The 15,481-nt window shown below is 35.2% G+C and overlaps 1 protein-coding gene across 1 annotated transcript; it reads left to right on the forward strand.

The window, feature by feature from the left end:
* Positions 1-1,021: 1,021 nt before the first annotated feature.
* Positions 1,022-6,881, forward strand: LOC114263093 (calcium-dependent protein kinase 32). Its single transcript, XM_082898330.1, has 9 exons — positions 1,022-1,453; positions 1,556-2,090; positions 2,992-3,115; positions 3,217-3,360; positions 4,181-4,333; positions 4,463-4,578; positions 4,710-4,877; positions 5,630-5,860; positions 6,364-6,881. The coding sequence occupies exons 2-9, from the start codon at positions 1,590-1,592 to the stop codon at positions 6,523-6,525; spliced, it is 1,599 nt and encodes a 532-aa protein (XP_082754456.1). The 5' UTR covers positions 1,022-1,453; positions 1,556-1,589; the 3' UTR covers positions 6,526-6,881.
* Positions 6,882-15,481: the final 8,600 nt, after the last annotated feature.

The following is a 15,481-nucleotide window of genomic DNA, read 5'->3' on the forward strand; positions in this document are numbered from 1 at the left end:
CATTTTTCTTCGTTGGAGCTACCATTTGACCGCTCGAGCAGTCCCTCGATCTACAAAGTAAACTACTGGAAGTACCTCGTCCCTGTTCAGGCGGTCGTTTCACTACTTGAGCAGTTACTTGGGACAAATTGTCTCAATAGAACTTACTAGAAAAAAGATTTGATAGAATAACTCAAGAAGTAGAATATTATCCACAACAATTAGATTTAATATCTCAAGTATAAAAAAATAACAAAAAATAAAAAATAAAAAATAATTTATAATAAACCACAAACAAATCTAAAATAATAATAGTAATATAAGAGTGTAAATGAAATAATAAAGAACTTTAGGGGTCATATTGAAATTTCCTAATGGCCAGGCGTCTAGCATGGCTGGAGAGGAGTTAGATTCCTTTATAAACAAAGAGAAATGCTAAGAATATATCTTTACGGATTTCGAATACGGGTTGGTTTGGGATGTTATAAAAAAGTGTACTTTTTGATTTATTGGCTTATATGGGTTGGGTTTGGGTTGGGTTTGATGTGATGTGTTAGAGAGGTGATGTGATTTAAATAAGATGATGTGACTTAAATAGGATAGTGACTTTTTGACTTTTTGTATTATTTAATAGATGCCAAACTTGGCATAAAAATTAAATTGATAATGGGTAAGATTTACATATGAAATGAATCTAAACTACTAATTTTTTTAAAATAAATTCTGAATTGATAGTAGTGAATTTATAATATAAAAATGCTTTACACCACTAATTAGTGGTGGCTCTAATGATGTGGTAGTAGGTCCCACCCACTGCCACATGTGTTTTGTGCCTTGTTTTTTTTTTTTTTAATTGCCACCTCACTAGTGATAATATTAGTGATGATAAATTAGTGGTCTATAGCATTGCTCTTTATAATATTACGGATAAACAAGACCCAAATGCATGAAATTAGATTCACAAGAAGGGTTTTCATGGTAAACTCATTTTAAAACCCTTTGAAGTATATTCATTTAAATTCATTTTTAAACCCTTTGAAATATATTTTGGATAGTTTGGGAAAACAACAAACAGAATAAATCTAAAATAAAATTAAAAAAAACAGAGAAGAAGTCTTTTCTCCGTGCTCTTGATGAGAGAGAAATTGGAGAGAGAGGGAAGTCTCTGCGAAAATGGGTTTGACCATTCTCTCTCTCTCTCTGTCTTTCTCGTCCGTGATGGGATTCACACGCTAAATTCCCTTTCTCAGCCTCTTCTTCCCCCCAAACCCTTCTCTTGCCTCCCATAAATCCTCCTTCATCTTCGAACAAATCTTGGTGTAGCCAATTTTCTCTGATTTCCCACTTTTGTCTTGAATATTCCCATCATACCCATTTTATTTTAATTTTAATTTTCTCGGAAAACAAAATCTTGTCAGCTTGCAATTGGTCTGTTTTTCCTTCAAGGTTGGCTTTGAAGTTGAAGAAAACCCAGGTTCAGTTTTCTTGATTTCTTTGTGTTTTGGATCAAGATCGATCAAATTTCCACCGATCCCACTTTATCTTGCTTATATTTGGATACCCGTTTCTCCTACAGATCGGAAAAGCTTGAGAATTGAAGCTTTTGATTAATGGGAAATTGTTGTGTAACACCATCTGTTCAATCAGATGAGGTACAGGAAAAGGGAAAGCGAAAAAATAAAGAAAACCCATTTGCTAAAGACCATGGAAATGGTGGATACAAGACCCATGTGTTGGACAACCCAACAGGCCATGAAATTGAGCAGACCTACGTGCTCGGTCGCGAGCTCGGTCGCGGTGAATTTGGTGTTACATATTTGTGTACTGATAAATCTTCAGGTGAAGTGTTTGCTTGTAAATCCATATCAAAGAAGAAGCTAAGGACACAAGTGGATATTGAGGATGTGAGGAGGGAGGTTGAGATCATGAAGCATTTGCCTCCTCATCCCAATATTGTGAGCTTGAAGGACACTTATGAGGATGCCAATGCAGTCCACTTGGTGATGGAGCTCTGTGAGGGCGGTGAATTGTTTGATCGGATCGTTGCTAGGGGTCATTACACTGAACGGGCGGCCGCAGCTGTAACTCGCACAATTGTTCAAGTCATTCTGGTGAACATCTCTCTATCTCTCGTCTTTCTTTGCTTATCCATCTTATAGTTTTTGCTTTGATCTCACTTTCCAAATTAGTATTGCTTTGATCTGCATATGTATTATCTATTATATATGTGTTGTTGCAAAATGATGTTTTGTCACAGTGATTCCAATCTCAATCCAATTTTCTTGTTTTAAAATTTATAAAAACATGCCTTGCAAAACTGTTGGTTTTCTTCTTTACATAATTGGGGAAATATTTCCTAAAAACTAGTGTTGTTTTAGAATTTAGATGGATCGAGATCCTCTCCATCACATACATGGTTTTAAAATAGTCTTATGAACTTATCTTTTTATTTATTTTTTATTTATTTTTTCTCAAATCAAGAAAAAATCTTGCTTTGCATTAAAGTTTTTCAACTCTTTCACTTGTGGAGCCAACTTTTAGTTCCATAGTTCTTTTGAGTAATTTTTTTAACATAATAAATTTACATAATCACTACTAAAGTTATGTTATGTCATCTGAATTGAACTTTTAGCTAAAGCTTTCCTAACCAAATACATGATATGTACATGCTATGTTCAATAATTATATACCATATTTCTCACTGGCTTTTTGGCTTTAACTTTCTTTATTAAGGACGCATTAAGATTTCTGAACTCTTCCCTAAATGAAGATTTCTTAATATTCTTTGAAAATGGGGTAAGGCTGCGTACATTTTGCCTCCACAGACCCCACTTTAGCCGGAGCCCCCCTGCACTGGGTTGCCCCTTTTTCTTTTGTTTTTTTTTTAAATCTTATTTTTTGAATTCCCATTCTTAAAAGAAAATATATTTTTATGCATAATAAGATATATGTTATTTTTGCTATTTGGACGTGCTTCTAGATATGAATATATTCTCCTTTGTTATGCTGCAGATGTGCCACAAGCATGGGGTTATACATCGGGATCTCAAGCCTGAGAACTTTTTGTTCGCAAACAAGAAGGAAACAGCACCCTTAAAGGCAATTGATTTTGGGCTGTCTGTATTCTTTAAACCTGGTAATTCCTTTTTATAGCCATTGCACTTGAATAATTTGCTTTTTGGCCTTCATCAATTAGTTATCCCTCCATTTACACTATCTGAAATTTAATATCTACAGGTGAGAGATTTAATGAGATTGTAGGAAGTCCTTACTACATGGCTCCTGAGGTGCTAAAACGAAACTATGGTCCAGAAATTGATGTCTGGAGTGCTGGAGTTATCCTTTATATCTTACTTTGTGGTGTCCCACCTTTTTGGGCAGGTCAGTATCCGAATCAAAGATTTGATGTGTAATTTTCACTTCCTTGAGGGTTATATGCCTAAAAGGTATTGTTGTTGTGGGCAGGCATTACTTGAAAATTAGAAAATTGTGTTGGTGTGTTTACATTTATGTCACTGAACTACACAAATGCCATTCTAGTTCAAAGCATTTGAATGAGAGCATTTTAGTTATTTCATTTTATTTTGTTCAACTCAATTAGAAAATATGGATGGATGAAAAATGCAGCAGCATCCTCTATTCCTTACAACGGAGAATATAGAAACAAGGAATAGTAGCTTAATTGTGTGTGTGTGTGTCTGTGAGAGAGAGAGAGAGAGAGAGAAATTTCTGATTGTGTAGTCACTATAAGTTATGTTCTGTGCTTGGCACTACCTATGAAACATGAGTAGCAACAACAAACACAAAAAATATAATAAAAGCTTCTTTTTTTTTTTTGTTTCTCTCTCCCCTTAATAGAATGGGGAGGGGAATCGTTTGAGGGTCTGATTGGGTAAAAGAGGAACATACTGTCTCAGTATCAGACATTTTTAGAAATGCCTTACTTTGTGAGGATGACAAGTAGAATTAATCAGCTTATTAGTCATGTAAATGAGTATTAACTGTAGAGTGTTTCTTTATGAATGAACTTGTTAGATCAATAAATGTGTACACCATTTATATGGGTTCTTAGTGGATTTGTACTTCAGATTTTCCACTTCTTAGAAGTTGCATGACTGGAGTGATTTTCTAAGATAATTTCTCATCATTATTGACTCTTGAGATTTCTGTCGTATCTAAAAATCTATTCTTTGCTTTTCAGAGACTGAACAAGGAGTTGCCCAAGCTATCATTCGGTCTGTTGTAGATTTTAAAAGGGACCCATGGCCCAAAGTTTCTGACAATGCAAAAGACCTCGTAAAGAAAATGCTTGACCCTGATCCTAAGAGACGGCTTACTGCTCAGCAAGTGCTAGGTATGGTCTTGTTAAAATGGAAAATATGTTTATAAAATTATAATATTAACCAAAGTAACTGTTACTTACAAATTTTCTATATTCAGAATGTAAGAAGCCTAAACCAAGATTTTTGCTGCTTAATTTCAGACCATGCATGGATACAAAATGCCAAGAAGGCTCCCAATGTTTCTTTGGGTGAAACCGTGAGAGCAAGGCTCCAGCAATTCTCTGTAATGAACAAGCTTAAGAAAAGAGCTCTAAGGGTAATGTTCAAAGCTTGATCAGAATGAACAATTTAGTACTATTTGCTTTTCCATTCAAGAAATATGTTTTGTCAAGGTTGATCGATCTTGGTCACCTATTTTGTTACTAAAATTACTTGCAAAATTAACAGGTCATTGCGGAGCATTTGTCAGTGGAGGAAGTGGCCGGCATAAAGAAGGGATTCCAATTGATGGATACCAACAACAAAGGGAAGATCAACATTGATGAGCTAAGAGTTGGGTTGAAGAAGCTTGGCAGTCAGATGCCTGAATCAGATCTCCAGATTCTTATGGAAGCTGTGAGTACATTCCTAACAGTTTTTTAACTTTGTACCTTGGTATCAGATGAAAAGTATCACCTAGATCAATTTTGTTTAGGCAAATGCACTCTTATGAAGTTCTTACATTTGTGTTTGGACAACGCAACGAAGGGTATGATCAGTTGTAGGTGCTTTCGTATAGAGCACATTTTGCAATAGAGATTTTTTGTTCTCTTATAACCCACAGTTGAGAACAGCAAAAAATTGAAACAAAAGATTCATACATAATGATGTGACTAAATGTGCACCTTTCACTTTAAAACATAATACCTATAAAGATGAATTCATTTACAAGAATGACATTGCCACATCATTCTTGTGGAGTTTTTTTTTTTTTTTTTTTTTGATGTAAGAATAGTGTTTTCCAAAATTTAATTTTTTTTGCAATAAAACCATGATTTGTGAACTATCTAAGCAGTATTCTCGTGCAATCTCTGTTTTCTCATCCTCATTTTATTAGATCAAACCGACACACTTTCCAAAAAAAAGGAAAAAAAAGATCAAATCAACATTATTCACTGCAGGGTGGCCAGAAATTACCACCAGGCCACTTCAAACTGTGGTTAATGTACTATTTTTAGTTGCAATAAGGAAATTACTCAAGTAATATATCAGTAATAACCTTCTGGAATTGGTAAAATTTGATTGGATTCTTGAAGATCAGTTCCTGTTATCCATTTTGATTTCACATAAATTTATTTATGTCGAATTAATCTGAGGCTGTTTTACAGGGTGATGTGGATAAGGATGGACATTTGGATTACGGAGAGTTTGTTGCTATTTCTGTTCATCTCAGAAAGATGGGTAATGATGATCACCTTCTCGAAGCCTTCAAATTCTTTGATCAAAACAAAAGTGGTTATATAGAGATTGAAGAACTAAGGGATACCTTGGCTGATGAAGTCGAGACCAACAATGAAGAAGTCATTAATGCCATCATGCAGGATGTGGACACCGACAAGGTCTGTATTTAGTTTATCATAGTATTTCTCTGTGTTTTCTTTCTTCTTTAAATCTTTAGTCTAGTGTAGATTAAGTTAAATAATTGACATTACAAGTCAAATTTTGCACGATAGCTGGAATATGATTTGATTTGATTTGATCTGATGCTTGTACAATCATAAGAGTCTATTTGAAATTTTTTGAAAAAACTTTGCGTAGTTTCAGAACTGAAAAATATGATGAATATATGAAACAAACAGTTGTCTGTTCGGAATACCTTTTTTTTAATCACACCTAAATGTGTTTCAGTGGCCTTAACTATATGCTAAAATCTAGATATGCTCACCAGCTTAGTCTGCTGACTTGCAAAGGACAAATGCGTAGTCTCAATTTTTTAGTTCTTGATTCTAACTGTGCAATTCTTGATTCATTTTTGTTGTGTGGATATATATATGGACATTTGTATTGATTTGCATGCTTGGATCCATTCTTAATTTCATATTTCATGTGTTTGTGTTTGCAGGATGGACGTATAAGTTATGAAGAGTTTGCATCAATGATGAAGGCCGGGACGGATTGGAGAAAAGCATCAAGGCAGTATTCAAGAGAGCGGTACAATAGTCTGAGCCTGAAATTGATGAAAGATGGATCATTCCATGTTGGTGGCAATGAGGAGGGTCGATAAACTCATGGAAAGATACGACTGCTTGCTAACAGATGAAATTTAAATGAAAAATCTTTTGATTTTGTCTGCTTCCAAAATTCTTATTCTTCTTTATTTTTATAAATTTTTTTATTATTATTATTTCCCTTGTTCATTTTCTTTCAAATCCTTCTGAGACCCTTTTTGAGGATAGTTGAGGATCTGGATGTCTTTGTCAAGTGCAATATATGTTTGCTTCTATTTTGTTTGGAAAGAGTCGGAGAAAAAGTGTGAATGTGTGATATTATATTGAATATAAGGGGACTGGTGGGTTATTTGTGATTGTAAATATGGTGGCCTGTATGCCTTTCGTTGAATTCAGATAAATCTTTTTGTTACTACTTGAATAATATTATTACTATCAGCATTGTTGATTTTGTCTGGATACTTTCTGGACTGTCCTCAAAGTTTGGTTTGGTGGATAACTAGCTTATTTGGATATTAGAGAGAAGAGAAAAATATACAGCTCTGGAACGTAGCTTATTTTGTGCATGATGTCTGTTTACGATTTTCAAAAATTAATTTCACATTCAATTTTGAAAACTCGGTCGAAGGCGGAAAAATTTGGACTAACTGGTCGTCTCACTTGTCGTTCGGCCGATTGGCAGGAGTAGTGCAAATATATATATATATATATATATATTTTGGTTGTAATTCACACATGTTAATTTTTATATATTTGAAAAATATATTTTTTGAATTTTTTAAAATTTTTTATGAGCTTTAATAGAATTTTGAGTTGTGTATTTGGTTGTGAGTTGTAAATTTTTGTATCAAATATCATGTTACATTAAAAAAATTTTACTCTATTCAAAATTCTTTCATTAGACATATTTTTCATACTCAAATCATAATTTTAAAACTTACAAATTCAAAATATAATTCTTACTCTCAAATCATATTTAGAAAGTTCTATCGAATGCAATCTAGGTTTTTTTTTTTGGCTTCCGAATACTGCATTGCAGCCAATAAATGTAGATGGGGATATGTTTTGTACCCCCAAAAGAAATCTATACTTGCGCAAAAGGTCATAGTTGTCGAGGAATGCTGCTGGTTACTTCTCTTCTAACCCTAACCTCCATCTGGGCGAAAGTAATGGTAAAAGAATAAAGAGAAATACACATATAACATGTATTGTTTAAGTAGCAAGCACATTAATTCTTAATCAAACCTATGATCTTGGTTTTGAGTTTCATCTTCTCTTAATATAATTTTTACAAAAACACAAACTATAAGAGTATTTTGGACAAAATCCAAAATATGAGACATTTTGTATCAATATCATCTCAAGGCTTCACATATATAAAAGTATAGAGATGCATATATATATATATATATATTAGTGAAAAAAGTCTCGTGCGGCTCACGGGTTAAATGTTGAAATGAAAAAAATTATTTGAAGAAATGCAAATTAATTAAATTATTTAAGTTGATTATTTGTATATCTTCTTTTGTGTGAAGCGTAGACGACTTAATGTTTTATAAATTTTAGGCCCACAAATTTAAATGAAACCTATATATATATATATATATTATAGAAATATTAGAGACTCGCAATTTAGATCCCTAAATTTATCCAAAATGATATGGCAATGTAATCGAGCCCTATATAATTGAGTGTATGACAAATTAAAAGTTGACAGCTATCATACCACATCATTGTGGGGCAAATTGTGAGAGCTCTTTTAGGGGTCTCAAACATTTTTCTATTTTATACATGTTAATATTTCAATTAAAATTGGTTTCTTCTTTTTATGCAAAATTATGCCTCGTTTGGCATGCAACAGTTTTAATCTAAAAGTCAAAAAGTCACTAAAAAAAATTAAAAAACCTATAACCTATATCTAAAAGTCAAAGATTTACTTTCCCTCTATTTTTTGCAGGTCTTTTCGTAAAAAATAAAAAAGTCATTCCAAACATACTAGTTTTTTTTTTTTTTTTTTTTTTTTTTTTTTTTTTTCTCATATTTTAGCTAAAAATTTAAAAAGTTACTAAAATAGCATGTTCCCAAACGAGGTGTCACGACCCAAACCCGCCCCTATGGGTTTAGCACCGTAACCGCCCAGTAATCCGAGACTACCGAAGGCCTGCTTAACAGGGATATAGTAAAACAGAGTACAGGGGCCTGGCGGAAGCCAATACAGTAAATAAACAATGTCCAATGAGCTGTGACAGTCTATATGCCAAAAAGACTTTTCACACACATATACATGAACAGTACAGAACAGTATGTACATATATACAATCATTCAGTCAGGGACCTAATCCCTATTAAACAGTACCGTAACAGTCTATACAGTTATACAAAACAGATACAGAGACAGACGGGGAAATTAAAAACACCCTTAAGTCATAACTTGACAGGCTCAGAACCTCGCAGTGAGGCACATAGGTTGGCTCGACAAAACTGGAGTTTATCCCGACGCTTCTAGCCACGGTCTGGTGCCTGTACACATACATATATATATATATATATATATATGAGCAGTGAGCTAAAGCCCAGTGAATAACATAATGCGTAAAGAGGTTAAGAATGAATGTCCTTACAGTAATGAAAACAGTTCGTTAATTCAGTATATCAGTCATATGTGGTACATCCATTAGCATAACAGTACAGTAAACATTAGGTCTTAAAAGACCGAACAGTAAATGATGGCCATCAATCAGTAAACAGTAGTGGTTCCAACAAGGGAACTGACAGAGATCTCTGTAACAGTAGCAGTAAACAGTAGTTGCTAAGGATGCCACAATACAGTTCAGAATATAGGACATACATTCATTCAATTAACAGTATCAGTTCAGAAAGCAGTACAGTTCAATTGTTCAGAAGATAATCATTTTGAACATATCTTTACACAGTTGTTACTCACAGAGTCCTGGGCTACAGTAAAGTTAGAGCGCGTCCCCAGTCGCCAACCCTACACAGTTACAGATTGAACATATACTAAGCTACACAGTTGGGAAAATAATAACTTAATCCTAATTTGCCTCGGTGCGTTCTACATCTATATCCTCATTAAGATGCCTTAAACTAGGCCTAATAATGCCTAGGATGAGATGAGGATGCAAAGATGCACTTTAAAAGCATTTTCAGAATTTTCAGAAAACAGGGGTCACGCTCGAGCGTAGGTTACTCCGCTCGAGCGGATATGCAGACAAAGGTTTCCGCTCGAGCGTAGACTTACCCGCTCGAGCGTTCTGCAAAACAGTCAAAAGTGCTGGATAGGTGAAAATCACGCTCGATTGGGCGCTCGACACCCGCTCGAGCATGAGACACAATGTCCCGCTCGAGCGTCAATTATTCCACTCGAGCGGACATCAAAACAGTGCAAAGTACTGGGAGCACGAATTTCACGCTCGAGCGCCAGTCACCCCGCTCGAGCGTGAGTTCAAAATCTGAAATTTCCAGATTTGAACCTCAAGCTCAAATTCAACTTTTAAAACATAAATTTCGATCCTCTTGGGCCAATTTTCCAGAAAACATTCCAAAACTCATAATTTAACATGATTCCAAAGCTCAATTGTAAAATCAAAGCCCAAGGGTGTTTCAAACAACTCATTTGAAACCAATTTTCATGAACATAAATCAAACATAACATGTATGAATTTAAACCATTTCAAAGCTTCAATTTCATGCTTTAATTCTTTCAAAGACAAGATGAAAACATGGTTTATGATCAAAACATGGACATGCATGTGGCAAATTCATGAAGAACAAGCTCTAAAATGCAAAAGTATGTCATGCATGCAATGATTAAGCTTCAATTCAACACTTTTGAACCAATTCATGACTTAACTCTTTAATCTACCATGATCCATGCTAGAAGGAAATTCATACCTAGGTTCATACCTAGGTTCCTCAATTACAAGTGTAGGAACCCACACTTTATGTCCTCATCATGTTCATGAGCATCAGTATGATTATGACTTGTTTAGCTTGCATGTGTATGTTGTGATTTGTTTCGCTTGAGCTAACGCGATCCATGTCTTGATTTGAAGCCTTGTGATTTGTCTAAGTGTAGTATGCTTGTCTTATTCCTTCCTTGATATGAAACTTAGGTTACGCCTTGCCTGGCTTATGCTAGCCGACGTTATTCCAATGCCGAGGTCATCCTTAGTCTAGCATTAGTATCTTGAAACCCCTTGTCGACCTCAGTCCTTGCCTTGACCACATTAGCCGAGATGTTACCTTGCACCCAAGTGATCTCGTCCTGGGAGTGGTACGACCTAGGCCGAGGTGTGGCGCATCTAGGCCAAGATGTGGCACAGCTTAGTCAAGTGTTGTCCTTCCTAGCCGAGGTCATTGTCACCTTAGTTGCCGAAGTCTTTGTTAGCCGATGTCACCCCTTGCCGGAGTGCCACTCCGTGTAGCTTGTTAGATATGCCTTGTTGTTAGCCGATGTCATAGTCTGTCAGAAAGCCCATACCGCTTTGCTTGTTGAACACCCTTCCACCATGCTTTGTTTGGCCTGTCAGCCACCTTTTCAGGATGAACCCAACCAGTCGCCGCCACGTGTCTCAGCAGAGGGTTAACCCCAGAACCGGGTATAGAAAACTATCATTTGGTATCATAAACTTGCCTTGTAGAGAGAGAGAAGCTCTAGAAGAGGGAGAAGAGTTCTTGAGAGAGAAGTAGATCTTCAAGCTTGATTCCTAGAGATCGAACCGTTAGATCCGCGTTCTAAGGTTAGATTCTTGATCTGCTCATGATGTTCTTTATGTTTATGTTATTGCATTGCATGATTGAAAATGATTTGAGAGCCATGCATCGTTTTGAAGCTCGATTCTAGAAAGAGAAAATGACATTCATGTGTTCTTCAAGAAAGTCTTGTTTTGATCCGAAAGCTTTTCGCCTAGACTCAAGTTTTGTGTTTGTTCTTGCATGATTTTCAACTACGGGTACCCAGGTCCATGTTTTCAAACTCCTAGCACGAAAATCCCAGATTTGTGATGGCAGATTATGATCAAACATTCGTATTTTTCATGTTTTCACACTCATGTTCTTCATGTTCATCAACAGAGGGAAATCCAGAGTTTCCCGATCTCTTTTCCTTGCATGTGGCCCTCGGGAACACACCTCGGCGAAGAGGTGTGGAACCTCGGCCTAGACCTGGTTGGTGCCCAGCATGTTTTCGAAACCATTTGTGTACATACGAAACTTGTTGAAGGTGCATTCAATAGGCTTTGCCCTGTATTTGTAGGACTTGGGCTTGTCTCGACCCCGACGTGTGAAGAAACTATGTGAGTGGTATTTTTAATAAAGCTATGTTACACTTGCTTTCATAAATCTCGTCTTGCCTTGTTTTGAAAAGTACTTGATCTAGCATGAATGACTATCCCTATTTTGTATATCAAATGCTATCTTGTTTTGATGACTCGTCTTGAAAGTCCTTAGTTGCAGGGGACTATAATGCAACTGCACTCTTGTCTTGACAGTCCTTAGTGCTAGAGGACTATAAACTTTCGCAGCATAGCTTGTCTTGACAGTCCTTAGTGCTAGAGGACTCTAAACTTTCGCAGCACAGCTTGTCTTGACAGTCCTTAGTGCTAGAGGACTATAAACTTTCGCAGCACAGCTTGTCTTGAAGGTCCTTAGTTGCAGGGGACTATAATGCAACTGCACTCTTGTCTTGATATGTCATCACCCCTTGAAATAAGTAGATGTTATTAACATCCAAGGAACTTGAAAGCCGGCAAATGAACTTGACTCTCTCTTTGATTGTAAAGTATACTATTGTATCGTTTTGTAAGAAACCTTGGATATCAATCATGCAAAACCTTTATTTCTAATATCATTCACTGAGTATCCAAGCTCACCCTCTCTATATATATGTAGGTGATGAACAAGAGGGCATTGAGGCCTAGACGTGATTGCCGATGTGTTTTGGGTGCTTGCCGACATGTTTTGGATTGGCATTTTTGCACCATCTTGAAGATCATGCTTCTCGGCTTATTTTTCATTTGCACTTGTATATGTCGGCTTGAGAAGCCTTTTGGTCAAGATGTGTTTTGTATTTCATCTCATTCTTGTATTTAAGTTGTAAGACTTGTAAAGATGCTTGATGTATGACATTCCACTGGACTTATGCACGGCTCTCATGGACTATTTAGATTTTCAATATGTATATATATTGCTTCCGCACTTGTAAGCCCCATATTTTATACTCTGATTGTGTGTGATTTATGTAAGACGGCCTTCGGTAACCTCGGGTTACTGGCCATCACGGCACCAAACTACTAGGGGCGGTTTGGGGGCGTGACAACAAGTCTAGAGGCTCAATTATGCACTTAAGCTTTCAATTCTTCAAGATTCAAGCCAAATCTCTATGTTGAATTCACTACTCTCACTATCACTCTCTCTTGGTCGGCTAGTAAGGACAGAGGGGTTGAGGAAATGTTTTTGTTTGAGTGTAATAAGGCTCAAAGATGTCCTAGGTAGTGGCCCACTCACAATGACAATTTGGTAGATAAGGCAACCTATGTGTTTTACATTCTTTAATTTAATTTAATCATATTGAATCACATTTTAACTAAATATGCTATAAAATCACATTAATTCTAAGAATCACAAATCATCAATCAATTTCAGATTCGGCCGCCGATAAGGCCTTCAATTCGCAATTTAAACACAAAGGCATGAACAGATAATCAAACAGTCAACAGATAGACATACAATTAAACAGATATACTTAATCAATTCAGTTCCAGATTTCAGTCAATCAGTTCAGTACTTCAATCAATTCAGTTACCAATCATAATCAGTCTCAGTTTAGTAGTAATCAGTGGTTAATCGGTAGACAGTGACGATGGTTGTTACACGAGGCCTAATAATTACATTTTTGAATAAATTACAAATAAACTCTTGATGTTTGTTTAAAATATTAATTGCCCTTATAGTTTTAGAAATTTGATCTGGCCCTTCAAATTTCTAATAATATAATAAATGACCATTTTTATTAATAAACTATTAAGTCAATTAATAAGTTTTAATTACGTTAGAAACATATTTCAATTAATATTATTAGTAATTTTATTATTGTATAGAAAGGTAATTAGGAATTTTATTTTTCGGTCAACTTTGTTAAATGACAAATTCTCAAAAAGGAGGTATTTGTAATTTTCAAAATCAAAGAGGTAATTAGTATTTTAAGCAAATCTCAGAGGTATATTTATAGCTTATCCTAAATTTTATTAATATTTAATGAATGTAGATATACACACGAAAAAATAATGTAACATTATTTATATTAGTGAAAATTGTATTTTAGTAAAGCAGTGGTAACAAAATTACATTTTAATGATGGTGCAACTCTCTTGTGTGTATGGTGTAAATTTATTGTAGCACTCCAGAAAAAAAAGAAAAAAAAATTGTTTCTTCTTCTTCTTCACTCGAGCGATAGATTGTTTACTTGAGTGATTTGGTGGGTCATCTAGTACTTTTGTAGGTCTAAGATTCTAGAAGATATTGAAATTTGCTCGAGCGGAGGTTTGGTTGCTCAAGTGGTCTGTCTTGTTTGATCTTAAGTTCTGGGAGTGTGCGTTCTCTGCTCAAACAAAGGTTTTATCGCTCAAGCGGTGTGATGTCTCTGATAATCGAGTGTAAGAGTGGTCACTCAAGCGGTCTGTTCAGGATCAGTAAGTATAAAATCCACTTTTTGTTTATTTTTTCTCACTTTTCTCTCTCTCACCTCTTCATGTCTGAAAACCTAGCCACAAAACCTTTTATTTCACCTCATTATACCAATGATCCACTATAGATCATGCAAGATTAGTGAGGGATGAGTGGAGATCTTTCTTTTGACCGACTGAATCGCAATTTTGTCGAGGTTTTGCTTGGGTCTTCCTACGTAGCTCTCATCCTTGAGGTATGGAGGTCTCTTAACCCTAATTATTTATAATTTCGTTTGATTGTGCTGTATTATGGAAAATATAAGTTATTTTGAGGTTGAAATCTTTGATTAAAAGATGTTTATATTCAAAAAAGGGGTTTTCACTAAAAATTTTGAAATATTTAGAATGTTTTTGACATATTGATGAGAAATATTTGATGATTGCTGAATTTGATAACGAAATGAGGAAAACCTCTAATTTTTTTGAAACCCTAGATTTGGGATTTTGTTTTTAAATGAGGGTTGGAATTAAATTGGTACTTTATGTTGAAATTTCAATTAATCTTCTTGAGTGTCCGTATGTGGAATGAAATTTTTGTTATGATGATGTTAATGGAAGATTCAAGGAAGTTGTTTTAGGTGGAAATCCGAAAATGTTGAAAGGTTTAATGTGTGAATAGGTATATAATTAAAATTGATGGCAAAAATGACTTAAAGATATGGAAATATGTATCTATTTTTTTGAAAAGTTGGTAAAAAACTGGCTTTTGACTTTTTACCAAGTTTTTTAGCTTTTTGGAAAGTGATTTGGGAAGTTGGTAAAAAACTGACTTTTTGCTTTTTAGTTTAATATTTATTTATGGGGTGATTCTACTTACGCCACTCTTTTACCTCGTTACACCCACCATCTCATTACACTACTAAAAAAAAATATAACTCTCATTACACCCCCATTATGTTACCAATAGTAACCTTAAATCAAACCTTTCATCTTTTTACACTGCTCAACTTTTGAAGGGAAAAGAGAGAAGCAGCAGCAAGGAAGATGACGGGTCCGACGCAGAGAAAGCGAGTGTTTCAGACGGCGGGAGGGATTTGAACGGCGTTGTGGTCTGTGTTATCGGCGTGGATGATTAAACTCATTCTTCTCATTCGCTCAAGGTAAGTGAAAAACTCTTCTTTCTCTCTCTATATTGACAGACATATATATGTATCTATATATGTATCTCTATCATCTATATCATAATTTTTTTTGAATAAACAAAGAATAACACATTCCCAACACAGTTTTGGTAGTTTTGATCTTCTAATTTAATTGGGTTTGTAAT

Source organism: Camellia sinensis, chromosome 12 (genome assembly GCF_055761805.1).
Source record: "Camellia sinensis isolate YWXY chromosome 12, ASM5576180v1, whole genome shotgun sequence".
Lineage (NCBI taxonomy): Eukaryota > Viridiplantae > Streptophyta > Magnoliopsida > Ericales > Theaceae > Camellia > Camellia sinensis.

Bases quoted from the DNA above. Each gene is read 5' to 3' on its own strand.
- LOC114263093 (XM_082898330.1), top strand. From the start codon at position 1,590: ATGGGAAATTGTTGTGTAACACCATCTGTTCAATCAGATGAGGTACAG. The intron at 3,116-3,216 runs GTAATTCCTTTT...TAATATCTACAG, and splicing joins GTCTGTATTCTTTAAACCTG to GTGAGAGATTTAATGAGATT. The intron at 4,334-4,462 runs GTATGGTCTTGT...GCTTAATTTCAG, and splicing joins TACTGCTCAGCAAGTGCTAG to ACCATGCATGGATACAAAAT.